General features: G+C 41.0%; 1 protein-coding gene across 1 annotated transcript in view; it reads right to left on the reverse strand.

Moving 5' to 3' along the window:
- LOC138960437 (uncharacterized) overlaps nucleotides 1–15,776 on the reverse strand; it is a 220,068-nt gene that overhangs the window by 11,202 nt on the left and 193,090 nt on the right. The window contains exons 83-91 of the mRNA XM_070332349.1: nucleotides 15,282–15,395; nucleotides 13,646–13,823; nucleotides 12,770–13,009; nucleotides 11,695–11,837; nucleotides 6,974–7,087; nucleotides 5,474–5,607; nucleotides 3,678–3,775; nucleotides 2,300–2,487; nucleotides 643–780 (exon numbers count right to left, since the gene is read on the reverse strand). Coding sequence (XP_070188450.1) covers nucleotides 643–780; nucleotides 2,300–2,487; nucleotides 3,678–3,775; nucleotides 5,474–5,607; nucleotides 6,974–7,087; nucleotides 11,695–11,837; nucleotides 12,770–13,009; nucleotides 13,646–13,823; nucleotides 15,282–15,395 — 1,347 coding nt within the window. The remainder of the gene's footprint in view (nucleotides 1–642; nucleotides 781–2,299; nucleotides 2,488–3,677; nucleotides 3,776–5,473; nucleotides 5,608–6,973; nucleotides 7,088–11,694; nucleotides 11,838–12,769; nucleotides 13,010–13,645; nucleotides 13,824–15,281; nucleotides 15,396–15,776) is intronic.

The following is a 15,776-nucleotide window of genomic DNA, read 5'->3' on the forward strand; positions in this document are numbered from 1 at the left end:
TAGTTTGGTCTGAATCGCTCTACACACACACACACGCACAGACAGACAGACAGACAGACACACACACATACACCACGACCCTCGTCTCGATTCCCCCTCTATGTTAAAACATTTAGTCAAAACTTGACTAAATGTAAAAAGGAGAGAGAAAATAGAGCACCTATGGCCAGCATCAGTGCATCTCACTAAGTTGTTTATCCCCGTTACACTAGCCGTCAAAAGCTGATAATAAGAGATGATCTCACTTGATCAAAAGTAACAACGGACATGCAACCACAAACGTTAGGTAGATTAGGTAAGGTAAAGTATGCTAAGCTAGCTATGATAAGTTAAAGTAAGATAAGATTAAACCAAAAATATATGTACATATAATCCAGGGTCATAGTAAGAAAAATTATTCTAAGGGAAGTTACAAGTCGAAACTTAAAATTCTGGTGCAAGCACAGAAATAAAATCTACACTAAGATAAGAGAAATACACTACGGTCAATTGAGAAGAATTTTCATTTGTGTGAAGGAAACCAAGAGAGTGAAAAAAATAAATATTTTTAAGAACTGACTTTTTCTGAGCATATTTTTTTTCACTCTTGGTTTCCTTCACACAAATGAAAATTCTTCTCAATTTGGCCAAAATGACACCTACCGTTACAGACAAAGTCGACGAAGTCTTCAGCCAAAGCGTCGAGGTCCGCTGTGTCGCTGACAGTGAACATCATGTCCTGTGTGGGTTGTGACACGGCTGCCTCCATCAGTCGCTGGTCAGAGCCCGTCAAGCCCACTCCTGCACGTGCAACACACCAACGATTAGCATCTACTGACAGTCAACCTTGTAGGTCGTGGGTACAGTGGAACCCCCTTATGACTCCCCCATTCAAGACTCTCGCCCTTTCAAGACCTTGTTTTCTCACATTCTCTGTTCATAACCTCTGTCAATTTACCCCCCATTTTAAGACTTCCTCCTTTTTAAGACCTTGTTTTCTCACATTTATTGTTCATAACCTCTGTCAATTTACCCCCCATTTTAAGACTTCCTCCCTTTTAAGACCTTGCTTTTTCACACTTTCTGTTCATAACCTCTGTAAAATTACCCCCATTTTAAGACTTCCTCCTTTTTTAAGACCTTGTTTTCTCAGATTCTCCGTTCATAACCTCTGTCAATTTACCCCCCATTTTAAGACTTCCTCCTTTTTAAGACCTTGTTTTCTCAGATTCTCTGTTCATAACCTCTGTCAATTTACCCCCCATTTTAAGACTTCCTCCTTTTTAAGACCTTGTTTTCTCAGATTCTCTGTTCATAACCTCTGTCAATTTACTCCCCATTTTAAGACTTCCTCCTTTTTAAGACCTTGTTTTCTCACATTTATTGTTCATAACCTCTGTCAATTTACCCCCCATTTTAAGACTTCCTCCTTTTTAAGACCTTGTTTTCTCAGATTTATTGTTCATAACCTCTGTCAATTTACCCCCCATTTTAAGACTTCCTCCTTTTTAAGACCTTGTTTTCTCAGATTTATTGTTCATAACCTCTGTCAACTTACCCCCCATTTTAAGACTTCCTCCTTTTTAAGACCTTGTTTTCTCACATTTATTGTTCATAACCTCTGTCAATTTACCCCCCATTTTAAGACTTCCTCCTTTTTAAGACCTTGTTTTCTCACATTTATTGTTCATAACCTCTGTCAATTTACCCCCCATTTTAAGACTTCCTCCTTTTTAAGACCTTGTTTTCTCAGATTTATTGTTCATAGCCTCTGTCAATTTATCCCCCATTTTAAGACTTCCTCCTTTTTAAGACCCTGTTTTCTCAGATTTTTGGAGGTCCCGAAGGGTCGGGGGGAGGAGGGGGGGGGGGGGGATTCCACTGTACACATACAACAGTGAACACAACACCTTTTGAAGATCGAGCAGTACTGATTGTCCAGCAAGAAACCTTATTAAGGGGAAATTCCTACAATTGCAATAATACTCCTTTCACGTGATTTATGAATCCACACAGAAATTACCGTGCAAAATCTGCCAAAATTGGAAGTTTCCTGTTTGAGATATGGTTACGTCAATAAACCAACCAGGGGTCAAAGTTTCTGTCTTTTATACACCAAAAGGCCCAGTTTCATATCATATTTGAAAATAAGTGGCTCAGTGCACTGGTTGTCTTTTTCGATAGCGACTGGTGTGTGGCATAGCTAGGTTTGTCTTTTTAAAAGAACTTGGTGTATTTCAAAGGTAAACAGAGGCACGTGGGCAAGAAGAAGAAGAAATGCAAAGACTTTTTGACAAAAAACACTGCAGCTGCTACTGACCTACACCGATGACCTTGGTGCCAAGTCCCTTGAGGTCGTTGATGGCTTCAACAGTGGGCCTGCCTCCCATGGCGGTGGTGACGAGGATCATGTAGTTGGGCACGTCCTCCCTGTCCCCCAGTCTGTTGATGATGTCAGCCTCCACACGGCGAATGGCGTTGTAGGGCTCTGGGTCCTCCTTTCGTGGCCTGCAATACACCCCATGATATCAGTGGCACTCACATGACTTTTTCTGTGGACGAGTGACACACAATATATCAGTCAAACTTGAGTATCAATATACGCACAATATATTAGTCAAGCTTGATTCAGGTATCAATATATGCGCAATATATTAATCAAAATGACGTGGCCTGCAATACATCCCATGATATCAGTGGCGCTCACATGACTTTTTCTCTGGATGAGTGACATAAGACATAAGATAATTTATTGTCCATACAATTAAACAATGGATGGAAGAGTGTGGTTCATATATCACACAATATATCAATCAAACTTGAGTATCAATATACGCACACTATATTAGTCAAACTTAAGTCAGGTATCAATATATGCGCATTATATTAATCAAAATTGAGTCCAGTGTCAATCAAATTTGTAAATAATATGGTTGATTTACATCAAAGGGTTCAGCGACATATGCACTAGCAAAATTATCTTATACATGCAACAGGAACACGTACTCTGAAACTCTGAATCATGACACATTTCTGGCTGGTATAATTGCTGTTAAGCTTACAACCAGGACTTGTGCCTTGCAGTAAGGACCAAGACTGAGGTGCACCAAGTGCGTGCCCCCCAACCCGATAAGAACAAACAGCAGGGTCTGATTCGTTGAAATCACAACAAATCTCAATTTTAACTACGGCCCCCCAAAAAAAAGTCTGTTTACGGTAACATAGGCCAAAAAAATAGCGTCGGTAGGTCAGGATTTTTATTTTATATTCTTTTTCCAAAAAAACATATTTTTAAGTTATTTTGCCAAAAAACAAAGATTTAATTTTTTATTTATTTTTTATTTATTATATATATTTTTTATTTCCCCCCCCCCCCCCCCCCCCCCAAATGCCCCAAAAAAGTCTAGGGTCGCGCGAAAAAATAGGGTCGGTCGGGATACCGTAAACAGACTATTTTTTGTGTGTGGCCTAGTCAAACACTGCGGCTGGCTCCCACCCGGTTGGTAACTTTCTCGTGCACCTCGATCCAGCAGCCCTGCAAGGACCAAGACTGAGGTGCACCAAGTGTGTGCCCCCCAACCTGATGAGAACAAACAGCAGGGTCTGATTTTTTGAAATCACAACAAATCTCAATTTCGACCAATTCTGGCTCCCACCCGGCTGGTTACTTTGTCGTGCACCTCGGCCCAGCAACCTACCTGATGCTGCCAAGCACGGACTTGACCGTCTTCTTGTTGTCGCCCTCAGCGAATGTGAGCCTGGTCCTTGCGTTGGTGCCAAAATCTACCACGCCCACCTTGAAACAAAACAAGATAACAACAAGAAGGGCAAAGCCCATACGACTCACATGCTTGACCTTGACCTTTACATGACCTTGACCTTCAGGGTCAAGGTCAAATAACTAAACCTAGCAATGACATCATACACTAAGAACTGCTTTACACATTTTTCCTACCAAAATACATGTGACCTTGACCCAAGGTCAAGGTCATCCAAGGTCATGCAACACAAAGCTGTTAATTCAAGACATAGGAAGTACAATGGTGCTTATTGGCTCTTTCTACCATGAGATATGGTCACTTTTAGTGGTTCACTACATTATTTTGGTCACATTTCATAAGGGTCAAAGTGACCTTGACCTTGATCATATGTGACCAAATGTGTCTCATGATGAAAGCATAACATGTGCCCCACATAATTTTTAAGTTTGAAACAGTTATCTTCCATAGTTCAGGGTCAAGGTCACTTCAAAATATGTATACAATCCAACTTTGAAGAGCTCCTGTGACCTTAACCTTGAAGCAAGGTAAACCAAACTGGTATCAAAAGATGGGGCTTACTTTGCCCTATATATCATATATAGGTGAGGTATTCAATCTCAAAAACTTCAGAGAAAATGGGAACAAGAAGAGCAAACGCTCGATCGAGTCACTTTCGCAGTTCTGAATATTATATGGGGCATCAGATGGACAGGAAGAAATTGCTATTCACAACACAATGAGTCACGTTCACATAAAATTTGAGCCCGGTCACTTTTATAGTTTCCGAGAAAAGCCCAACGTTAAGTTGTGTGTTGCCGAACAGAAAAGGCTAGTTATCTCCCTTGTTTTTCTGATAACGTTCGTAAAAGGCTACAGATGTAAATACTTTGATGTAAAGAATAATCCTACAAAGTTTCAATCACATCCGATGAACTTTGTCAAAGATATAAAATGTCTAATTTTTCCTTTGACGCTGACCTGTGACCTTGAAAAAGGTCAAAGGTCAACGAAACCATCGTTAAAGTGTAGAGGTCATTGGAGGTCACGACTAAACAAAATATGAGCCCGATCGCTTTGATAGTTTCCGAGAAAATATAAAATGTCTAATTTTTCCTTTGACGCTGACCTGTGACCTTGAAAAAGGTCAAAGGTCAACGAAACCATCGTTAAAGTGTAGAGGTCATTGGAGGTCACGACTAAACAAAATATGAGCCCGATCGCTTTGATAGTTTCCGAGAAAAGTCCAACGTTAAGGTTGTGTCTACGGACGGACGGCCGGCCGGACGGCCGGCCGGCCGGCCGGACAGACTAACACTGACCGATTACATAGAGTCACTTTTTCTCAAGTGACTCAAAAATAGCTGTTTTTTAGACAACATTTATGGCCCCTGCGACCTTGACCTTGAAGCAAGGTCAAGATGCTATGTATGTTTTTTGGGGCCTTGTCATCATACACCATCTTGCCAAATTTGGTACTGATAGACTGAATAGTGTCCAAGAAATATCCAACGTTAAAGTTTTCCGGACGGACGACTCGGGTGAGTACATAGACTCACTTTTGCTTCGCATGTGAGTCAATAAAAACGTACTCACCAGAAAATAGCAACAAGAATACAAAAACAAGAACCGGTTTCGACTTATCGTCTTCCTCAGCACAAGTTACAAAAACAATCAGCTAAACAGAAGAGTTGACAGGAAAAGAAATTGAAGAGAATTGTTCCATGTTTGCCCACCTTGAAGTTTCCCTGTCTAAAGGCCATACGCTTGACCACGTCTCTGGCGAAGCGCTTGACGTTCCTCACGTCCTGGCGCGAGTTATAGCGACCCGAGTCCAGCACGAACACCACGTCCGCCTTGGCGCTGCACTCTGTGGGGAGAAAGACGCAGTTCATGCAGAGGCTTTCAATGTAAAGAAGCATGATCATGACGCGCCGTCATTCCTTACTTTTTACAGACCAGGGAACCCCTGTTTTGCACTTGGAGTATTCTTAAAGAAACTTCGCGTTTTTCCAGAAAAATGAGTGCACTCCACGCAGCATTCGAACATCCAAAATACTGGGTCGACTTCCGGATGCGTTTGTGAAGAAAATTAGTCTAGGAACTCCTTTGATCGTATTTTTTTCCAACGACCGTTCTAATTGTATTGTAGACAATAAAACGTACAGCATACGGCAACATCGTATTGGTTCCCAGGTCTGTTTTTACCATCTTGAAGAAGGCAGCGACAAGCTGTCCGAATTTTGATTAAGAATGTACCAATCCTGGTTACTGGTGTGTTCTCTTTTTGTTTAAATGTAAAAAAAAAGCTTGTGAAATCATATTGAATCAACACACTTTATTTCGGCATAATGCGATTTATGCCTGCCATGGCAGTTGCACGATATGGAAGGAGAAACCTGGGTGAAACTTGGCAATTTTTAAAATTAGAAAAAAAACGAATATATATGACTTCTGTTAGGTTAAAAAAAAACACCCTGCAATGTTCCTTCAGTGCATGTGCACCACCAACATTGGACCATTACTTGGCTAACCACCAGAAACCATAGCAGTGTAATTAACACCTATGTCAATCTACAGCACAAAGCTTAACAGGATACGGCTTCCCTTGGCAATGACGATGTACAGTTTCACAGAACAATATATCAGGTTTCGAAAGGAAACATTATATATGAATACTTATGTACTTTATGGAATAGAAGGACACAATGTGTGTCTTGGAACTGCCGGTGGCACCAACATTTTATTTTGGCTGTGTCAGGTTGAAAGAGTGTGGGGAAAAATGACACCAGAGTGTCATTAATTGTTGAGGCAAAAGAATAACTCATGTTCACAGAATACAAACACTTAAAAAAACAGGCACCGATGAATAATACTGAATTTTTTAAATTATGTATCACCATACAACAGGGACACAGAAAGACAAAATGTATACCCTTCACCGATTTCATAGGACTTTGAAAACTGCCCCCTTTTGAAAGAAAACCTCACTTTTTCCGCCTGTTTAGTATAACACAGTAACACTGCCTGTAAAAAATGTTCCTAGAGCAAGACTCACTGCCCTTTTGTTAATTAAAAAAAGTCACGTTTCAATCAAATTGTCAAACCCTTGATTTTTGGCAAATATTTTAAAGATTGTGAACCTTTCATGACCGGTCCTTAACTTTTTTTGAAGAGTATACTTCGATCCACAGTCATTTCTGGCAAGACAGAACTGAATCGCTTGCCATACCTACCTTTCTCGCAAACGTCACCCGTGAATCCGTCAGCACACTCACACCTGTAGCCCAGGGGCTCACTGATGCACTGTCCGTTGTTCTGACAGGGGGCGCTGTTGCACTCGTTAGCCCCTGCACGTGCACCCAGTCATACATTATCACATGTCCCTGGAGTGCAAAGCTCCTCCTCCTGGGACGGTATGCACGAGCAAGTGCTCAACTGGCAGGAACCAAGCGCTGGATCCAATTGGTTGAAACTGAGATTGGTTTGAGATTTCAATAAATCTGACCCAGTGCTTGGATCCCACCTAGTTGGGCATGTTCTCGTACACGCCACCCCTGCTTTCTGAGCTTTCTAGCAGGGCGAACATTTTTAGAGGAATGAACGAGACTTAACTGGAAAAACTTAATGTATAAATGTTCCTTTTTGAATTAGACACGGAGGATGAATAAAAATATGGCATTAATTGGTAGATTGCACAACATATATATGATTTGTAAGCACCACCTTTTGGACTCGACGGGTTGTGTTTACTCTCACAGATCTATCCTTGAAGCTGTCATAGGTATGATGCGATTCAAAGCAGTCACAGGAGCTCATTAAAAGCAAGCCCCTAATATTTTAATGACTTCAGTATTACAGATGGTAAGTTCAAAATTCACAAGACGAGCATGTACCAATGGAACATTCAGTGTCATATCATTAACATTCACCAACAGTTTCACAACATCAATACTATGTAAATGGAAGATCAAGACAAAAAGGTTGCCAACCGTTATTTTTTTCAACCAGTTTTGGGCGGTGTTCTCACCCTTACCAATTAATAGCAGTCATATCATTTTGACAACGACACATGGTTTTTACATTAGAGGTGCGTACGCTTCTTTGGATCATCTATGGCAATAACAAGGCATGAGAATGCAAGTAACAATGCATGCAGCAACATCGTTTGGTTAAAAATGAACATTATTGTGTTTTTTTCTTGTTTATGGGATTACAGAGTTTGTTTACCAGCGTTGTTAGAGCGGCATGGTGAAGGGAAAGATTTGTGTTAGTGATGAAGCCGATTGGGATTGAGCTATATATCTCTCACACTTCTTAAACATCTCCCAACAAACACGAACCATGGCTCGATAACACAAGAACCCCCTCCCCTTTGAACTTCAATTATTGGCGGGTAGAGGTCATGTAAACCACCACAGATCTGTCCAGGCTTTTACATGGAGTAAGAACTTCTTTTCAATTCGACCAACAATAACAAAAAAACTAAAATTGACGACCAAGCTTGGCTTGGCAGCGTTTTCTTAATGAATTAATTTTGTAAGTGACAATCTGTGAATTGAATTCAATGAAAAATGTCCACTTTGCACAGTATGCAAGCCAAGGAATGTTGGGTATGTGCGTAAGTGGAAAGATGCAATTGCCCCATTTGAGAGCCTGCATGGACAGATATGTGTGATGTTTGTCAAGATGATTTACATGGGAAGGATAGTATCTTTAAGCCACGCACATTCTCAAACTCACTGGTATTAAATGTTGTGCATTTGTAGGATCTAACAATAATGAATGATTCTTGTGAATGTGAATAGTGAGTAGAATGTGGTCATTTGTAATGTCGTGCAAAAGTAGATTTAATATTTGCCCGTGGGAACATATCAGTGTACATTCTGCCTCTGAACTGGTCACATGACAACTATATTCCATGATCAAAGGCACAGTCGTTTTGGAGGAACCAGTCGGGCTGACCGTCTCCGACCAGGCCAGGCTGTTACATGGAATAACACCATCCCTCCACTTGGACACACACCAACAATCAACAGCCACGTGGAGGGATGGTCTTATCCCATGTAAAAGGCTGGCCAGATCTCAGATGGTGAGGCCAAATAAAAATATATGTTGGTTTAGGGTAACCCGACCGACCCTATTTTTTCCCGCCGACACTAACACTTTTTTTTAATTTCTCAAAAACAAACTAACTTTTGGCACATTTTGCGAACCATACCGAGACTCAGGGAAGTAACCGCCTTTAAAATCGACTAAATAATTTTGTTTTTTTAAAAGGCGACCTACCGACCCTATCTTTTTTGGTCACGTTACCCTAAACCAACATATATTTTCCTTTGGTCTAATTTGAACTGTTTTCACAAGAAGTGTGTCTTTATATATAATTTTTTTTAATAAAGAGAGTCTGCAAGTGGATTTTGTTGTGACGTGGTGACATTGTATTAGTGATTAGCTATGAATGCATATCACTGGGTTTCTTTTAACGGTCTTCATGCAAAACATGTTAAAGGTGTACATTTTATCATGCAGCAATGTCAACAGCAGTCGAATTCCTTAAGTGTCTATTCTTTCCTCTAGAAAATCAATTCTTACAGTGGATGAAAGAAGCTTAAAAGACAGAGACCTACTTAACCACTGCTGTTTGCTTCTGGTTCAAAATGACCACAGTACTTAGCAAGTTTTTACTGTTTACATTCAAAGTATTTTGATATACAGGGCACACCATTTTCTTCAACTTGTGACCTGTACGCTTTCTTCCAGTGGCATTCTTTCTTCCAATGAGTATTGAACCTGAACAGGTCCGTCTTGTTATTCTGCCAAGCATTCTCGCTTTTGACGTCAATTTATTTTAAATGAGGAGCTATAGCTCTCATCAGGCAGTCTCTCGGCATTTGTGTAAAACAAGCGCACTTGAAAAGACGATCGTTATTTGGTGGCCCGATTCTCTGGGGTGTGCAGCATGTACAGAATATATGAACAGCTTTCTTTGAAGCCAGAAGCAAACGTAAGTTTCATTGTTGCAAACGTAACACTTATGTCACTCTCTGCTTTGCTGACATTCTTAGTACCATTCGGAGTACATGTACCTCACTTTTCCTTCTTTTCTCACTTTTCTTTCTTTCGATCTTGATTTCTTTCTTTCTTTCTTTCAAAGAATGTGCCTGGCGAATTTCGCAAGTGACAATTCATTATGTTCTCAACACCTTTAGTGCTGTTGTTAGATATGAAGAGACTGAAGAGATATTAGGAAGATAAGAAACATTTGGAACACATTTTGTAAGTTTAAAATAACTTTGCCAGTTGCATCGTTAATAAACACGATTTGTCAAACAGAAGTTTATACTGTTGTTGTTGTTTTCGCCATCCATTTGCATGGCTACCAAGACAAAAAAAGGTGTTTTTTCTATCTTTTTTTTATTTAATGATTTCTTTTTGTTTTTCGATCAAAGTCTTCTTCCAATCCATGTCTATACAAGCAACAGAGAGTGACATGATTCTGTAGAAAGAGCTAAAAGAGTAGACGATTTACGGAAGTAACTCCGTCGGGTTTGTATGGGTTGTGGAAGAGTGAACTTTTCTTGCAAAACCTCTGCCAAACATTGGATGGGCCAATCACTAGCGAAGCGTGTGTCAGATGTTTTGCAAGAAAAGGTCACTCTCCCACAACAAACAAACTGGACGGAGTATAATTTCCGGAATCCGTCTATTATCAGAGAGGACAGTTGTAACAGAATTCAAAACTCGAAACCAAGTGGATGCAAAAAAAATCTCATTCCAAATAAAAGTTGCTGGTATAACTTCACCACCTCCGTCTGAAATAAACAGGTCCAAAAACAAATTAAAATCCGAGTCTTGGAAGGACAGATTTGTAGGCCATACTAGAGTACTGACGTGCCACTATACAGCAATATTGAAGAAGAAAAAAATCATATTCACGAATGTGAAATTGTTGAATGATTGATGATATCTCCAATAATTAAAAGTTTACTGCAACAGACTGATCTATCCATTCCCATTCCGGAACACAACCCCTGGTCTTTAACTTCCGTCATCACATCTCGCTCAGAGTGAAGAGGCCAGTTAAATGTTAACACTGTTGCGCTTAAAGATCTGCGATGAACATACACATGTAAATCACTGACTCGCAGCGTGACTGATCCCATAAAAGACCCATTTTTTCCCCATCAAATTCTCCCTGCATCCCCACCCTACCAGCCACTAAATAAGCTTTATCTTTTAAAAGAATGCTTCAAGTATACTGACAAATCCCAATCATTTACCACATTTCCACGAAAAGGTCAAAAACAAAACCCCAACAGCCCTTTTCCCTTAAACCTCCAAATTGAGAACATAATTATACACAATATTGAACGAAACCAGGTTCTCTCTAAACAATAACATTTACAAAAGTCTTTCTCCCTGTTTACCCTTTTCAGTAATAACATCTTGAACTATTCAGGCGAAGAAATAGGTAAGGCTAACCACCATAATGAAAACTTGTCTGTGTCCTACACTTCCAAATATTGTTATCAGTTTTTACATTTCATTGACACAACTGCATCAATAGACGATATTTGGAAATAACTCCGTCGGGTTTGCAGGTGTTTTGGAAAAGTGACAATTTCTTGCAAAACCTCAGACAAACAAAGGATGGACCAATCATTAGCAGTGCAGCCTGGCGGAAACACACGGACCGGAGCACGTGTTTCCGACAGACCCCTTACTAGTGATGGGTCCATCCTTTGTCGGATGATTTGCAAGAAAAGGTCACTCTCTCACAACCCTCACAAAGTTATTTTCTGAGTTCGTCTATTGAATTACACTCGCTCTCCCAAAAACTGTCAAAGGAAATCTTCAGCATGGAATGAAAATGTATGGTAATGAAAACCCACAAATCGTTCTCCGTGTAACAGAAGAACACTTAAGAATACACGAAAAACCAGGTAGTACTCACTATCCATGACGGCCTCCAGCACCTGGTCGCTCATCTCCTCCAGCTTCCTCTCGTTCTCGATCTCCATCAGCGGCATGCCCTGTGCGTTGGCGATCAACTCGATCTCACTGCGCTGCCGCAGCCCCACGCCCAGAGGGATCAGTCTGCAGAAGAACCAGATAAATAACAGTCAAAACCTCTCGCCACTTGGATACAGAGAAACAGATACGGACAATCAATGTCCTCGTATGGATACAGGACAACAGATACAGACAATCAATGTCCTCGTATGGATACAGGACAACAGATACAGACAATCAATGTCCTCGTATGGATACAGGGCAACAGATACAGACAATCCCCGTATGGATACAGGGTAACATATACAGACAATAAATGTCCTTGTATGGATACAGGACAACAGATACAGACAATCAATGTCCTCGTATGGATACAGGACAACAGATACAGACAATCAATGTCCTCGTATGGATACAGGACAACAGATACAGACAATCAATGTCCTCGTATGGATACAGGACAACAGATACAGACAATCAATGTCCTCGTATGGATACAGGACAACAGATACAGACAATCAATGTCCTCGTATGGATACAGGACAACAGATACAGACAATCAATGTCCTCGTATGGATACAGGACAACAGATACAGACAATCAATGTCCTCGTATGGATACAGGACAACAGATACAGACAATCAATGTCCTCGTATGGATACAGGACAACAGATACAGACAATCAATGTCCTCGTATGGATACAGGGCAACAGATACAGACAATCCCCGTATGGATACAGGGTAACATGTACAGACAATAAATGTCCCCGTATGGATACAGAACAACAGATACAGACAATCCCCGTATGGATACAGGGCAACAGAAATAGACAACAAATGTCTTCGTATGGATACAGGACAACATATACAAATAATACTAACATCAGCAGCAAGCCCTTGAGATCATTCACAGTTTTCCTGCTGTCGAAATCTCTGTTGATTACAAGTCCTGGGAGACATAAAACAAATCTTAAATGGTGGCTCTCCCGATTATTAATAGTCCTCGCTTATCTTACCTGACTCCGGCATCAATGATGAGGTCAGCCTCAGACAGCGTGAGGTCCCTGTTGATCTCGATGCCTCCATCCGTCAGCAGGTAGGCAACGTTCTTGGCATCGGGCCGATCTCCGTTACGTCCGTTGAAGATGTCTGTACGCAGAGCGCGGAGAGCGTCGGCCATGTTGGCTCTGCCTCGAGTGTAGCCAATGGCGTTGATGGCGACTGAGATGTCTTCCATCGTGTCATGATCGCCCAGTCTGTCATTGAGAGATAGAGGATATAAGTTAGTAATTGTTGTGTGGGATATTTTTGTTTTTAGAGAAGAAGAAAAGTATGTTTGATTAGGCAATCATGTCATGAAGAAGGGATAGTGGAAGCAAATATACGAACAAAAAGATTGCAACAGTTTGCTGAAAACAACATTGATACTATAAGCAAAAGCATATGTACAAAGATTGAAGGCTTTCGTGAACAACAGTACCTTCAAGATGACAACTGAGCAACAGCCTCACAATATGTACGAATCTGGCCACGAACGCTGACGGTACTAAGCAATCATGAAAACTATCAAAAGAAGCGAAATTCTTCATCAGAATAAAAAGCACACAGAAAGGAATGTTATTGGAACGTTTAATTTATGATAAAACAAAACGTTACGTTTAAATGAAATACTTCTTTGTTCTAACAGAACTCTGATAGGCATTTACATGTGCTCATTTGTTTTGCACGATCCTGTGCTTGCCGCATTGTGTTCTATAAATCGTAAAAATCAATGTTGAGTGATAAATGTTGGTTTTATTGTTTATCGTCTCTTCAGCAGGTAACGCTATTCGAGGCCCAACAGCCTGGAACAAAAATACTACATCAAAGACATCAAAGGCAGGGACCCCTACCCAAACTGGATCATGGCGGCAGAGCTGTACTTCATGGCGGCGATGTTGACGTCACAGGAGTCAGGGTTCATGTTGCGCATGAGCATCTCGGCATAGGTCTTGATGTCGTTGAAGTTGGTTGAGCCCACGGAAGTGGAAGAGTCCAGGATGAAGGCCACGTCTGTCTTGGGTCCACACTCTGTGTAAAACAACGAAAACAATACAGTGAATGTTAGAGGTACAGTGGAACACCCCCCCCCCCCCCTTGAGACCCCCAAATTTAAGACTTCCTCCATAAAAAGACCTTGCTTTTTCAGATTTTCTGTTCATTTGCTCTGTAAATTTACCTCCATTTTAAGACTCCCTCCTTTTTAAGACTCCCTCCTTTTTAAGACTCCCTCCTTTTTAAGACTCCCTCCATTTTAAGACTCCCTCCATTTTAAGACTCCCTCCTTTTTAAGACTCCCTCCATTTTAAGACTCCCTCCATTTTAAGACTCCCTCCATTTTAAGACTCCCTCCTTTTTAAGACTCCCTCCTTTTTAAGACTCCCTCCATTTTAAGACTCCCTCCTTTTTAAGACTCCCTCCTTTTTAAGACTCCCTCCTTTTTAAGACTCCCTCCATTTTAAGACTACCTCCATTTTAAGACTCCCTCCTTTTTAAGACTCCCTCCATGTTAAGACTCCCTCCTTTTTAAGACTCCCTCCATGTTAAGACTCCCTCCTTTTTAAGACTCCCTCCATGTTAAGACTCCCTCCTTTTTAAGACTCCCTCCTTTTTAAGACCTGATTTTCTCAGAGTTGTGAAGGTCTTAAAGCAGGGGTTCCACTGTAGTCCAATCCGTTATTTTGGTCGTAGGGGGGCTCTTGAACTTCTTTAGGGCCAGGTTCATAAGGGCAGTGTCCATCTACTCTTTCTTTAGTTGCCTTTAGCTTGCCTGGCCCTGAATAGGTTTATTTTGTAGGTAGTTCCATCGCAATTATTTTGGTTGTTGGGGACTGAAAGGTTAGAGATCTCAACTTCTCTAGGGCAAGGTTCATGTGGGCAGTGTCCATCTACTTTTTCTCTACTTGCATTTAGCGTCCCTGGCCTTGAATAGGGCCAGGTAACCCTTTACGCCAGATGGACTAGAGAATGCTCCGAATAAAAGTGGGTTGTAATTGGCTCCAAGTGTGGTTCAAAGTTGGTCTATAGGGCCAACTTCACGAGGGCAGTGTTCATCTACTCTTTCTCTACTTGCATTTAGCGTCCCAGGCCTTATTCAGGGCCAGGGTACTCCTTTACGCTAGGTGAACTGGAGAATGCTCTGTACAAAAGGGTGTTGTAATTGGCTCCATGTGTAGCTCGAAACTGGTCCACCAGTCGAAGAGCCACACAATCTAGCCACTATGCCACTCTGGCTCCGTGGAGTGATAAATGTCAATTCAAGTTGCGAAACAGTGCAACTTACAATCAAAAAACAAGAAAGGTAGGTTGTTGGAACGTTTGTTACTGACAAAACAATACATTCACAAATATATCGACCCAACGGTCTTTTATTTGTGAAGGTATTGTTTTGTCAATAACAAACGTTCCAACAACCTACCTTTCTTGTTTTTTGATTCTGAATTTTGGAACGTTGGCAGTCTCTTTGTTTTTGGATTTAGTGCAACTTACGTTTTTCGCAGTTGTCGCCATAGAAACCAGACTGGCAGAGACAGACGTAGGACCTGAGTCCATCCAGGCACACTCCCTCGTTACGGCAAGGGTCGTTGTCACACAGGTTGGCATCTGTTGCAAGAAGAAATATGTTATTAAATACACATGCAAGTGAAACATGTTAAATACTCTCTGCCTGCAATATTGTCAGACATATGCATGTCATGTGGTGCACTAGCACATGTCTATACTCAATCAAAACATTCCACAAACAGCGAGAGGAAATATAAGACCAACAACCAGTACTATCTAATAAGTAACACACATACACACTTCAGCCAAAGTCTGAAGAACCTACGGCTGGTTATAACCTAATTGTGATATAAGCAACACACACATACACTGCAGTCAAAGTCAAACGAAAGCGCATACGAAGAAAACATGCTTGAAACTGCAATCTTTCTCACACACTTAAACAACGCGATCATTTTACATCTGAAAGATGTACTACCA

This window comes from Littorina saxatilis, linkage group LG2 (genome assembly GCF_037325665.1).
Source record: "Littorina saxatilis isolate snail1 linkage group LG2, US_GU_Lsax_2.0, whole genome shotgun sequence".
Taxonomy (NCBI): domain Eukaryota; kingdom Metazoa; phylum Mollusca; class Gastropoda; order Littorinimorpha; family Littorinidae; genus Littorina; species Littorina saxatilis.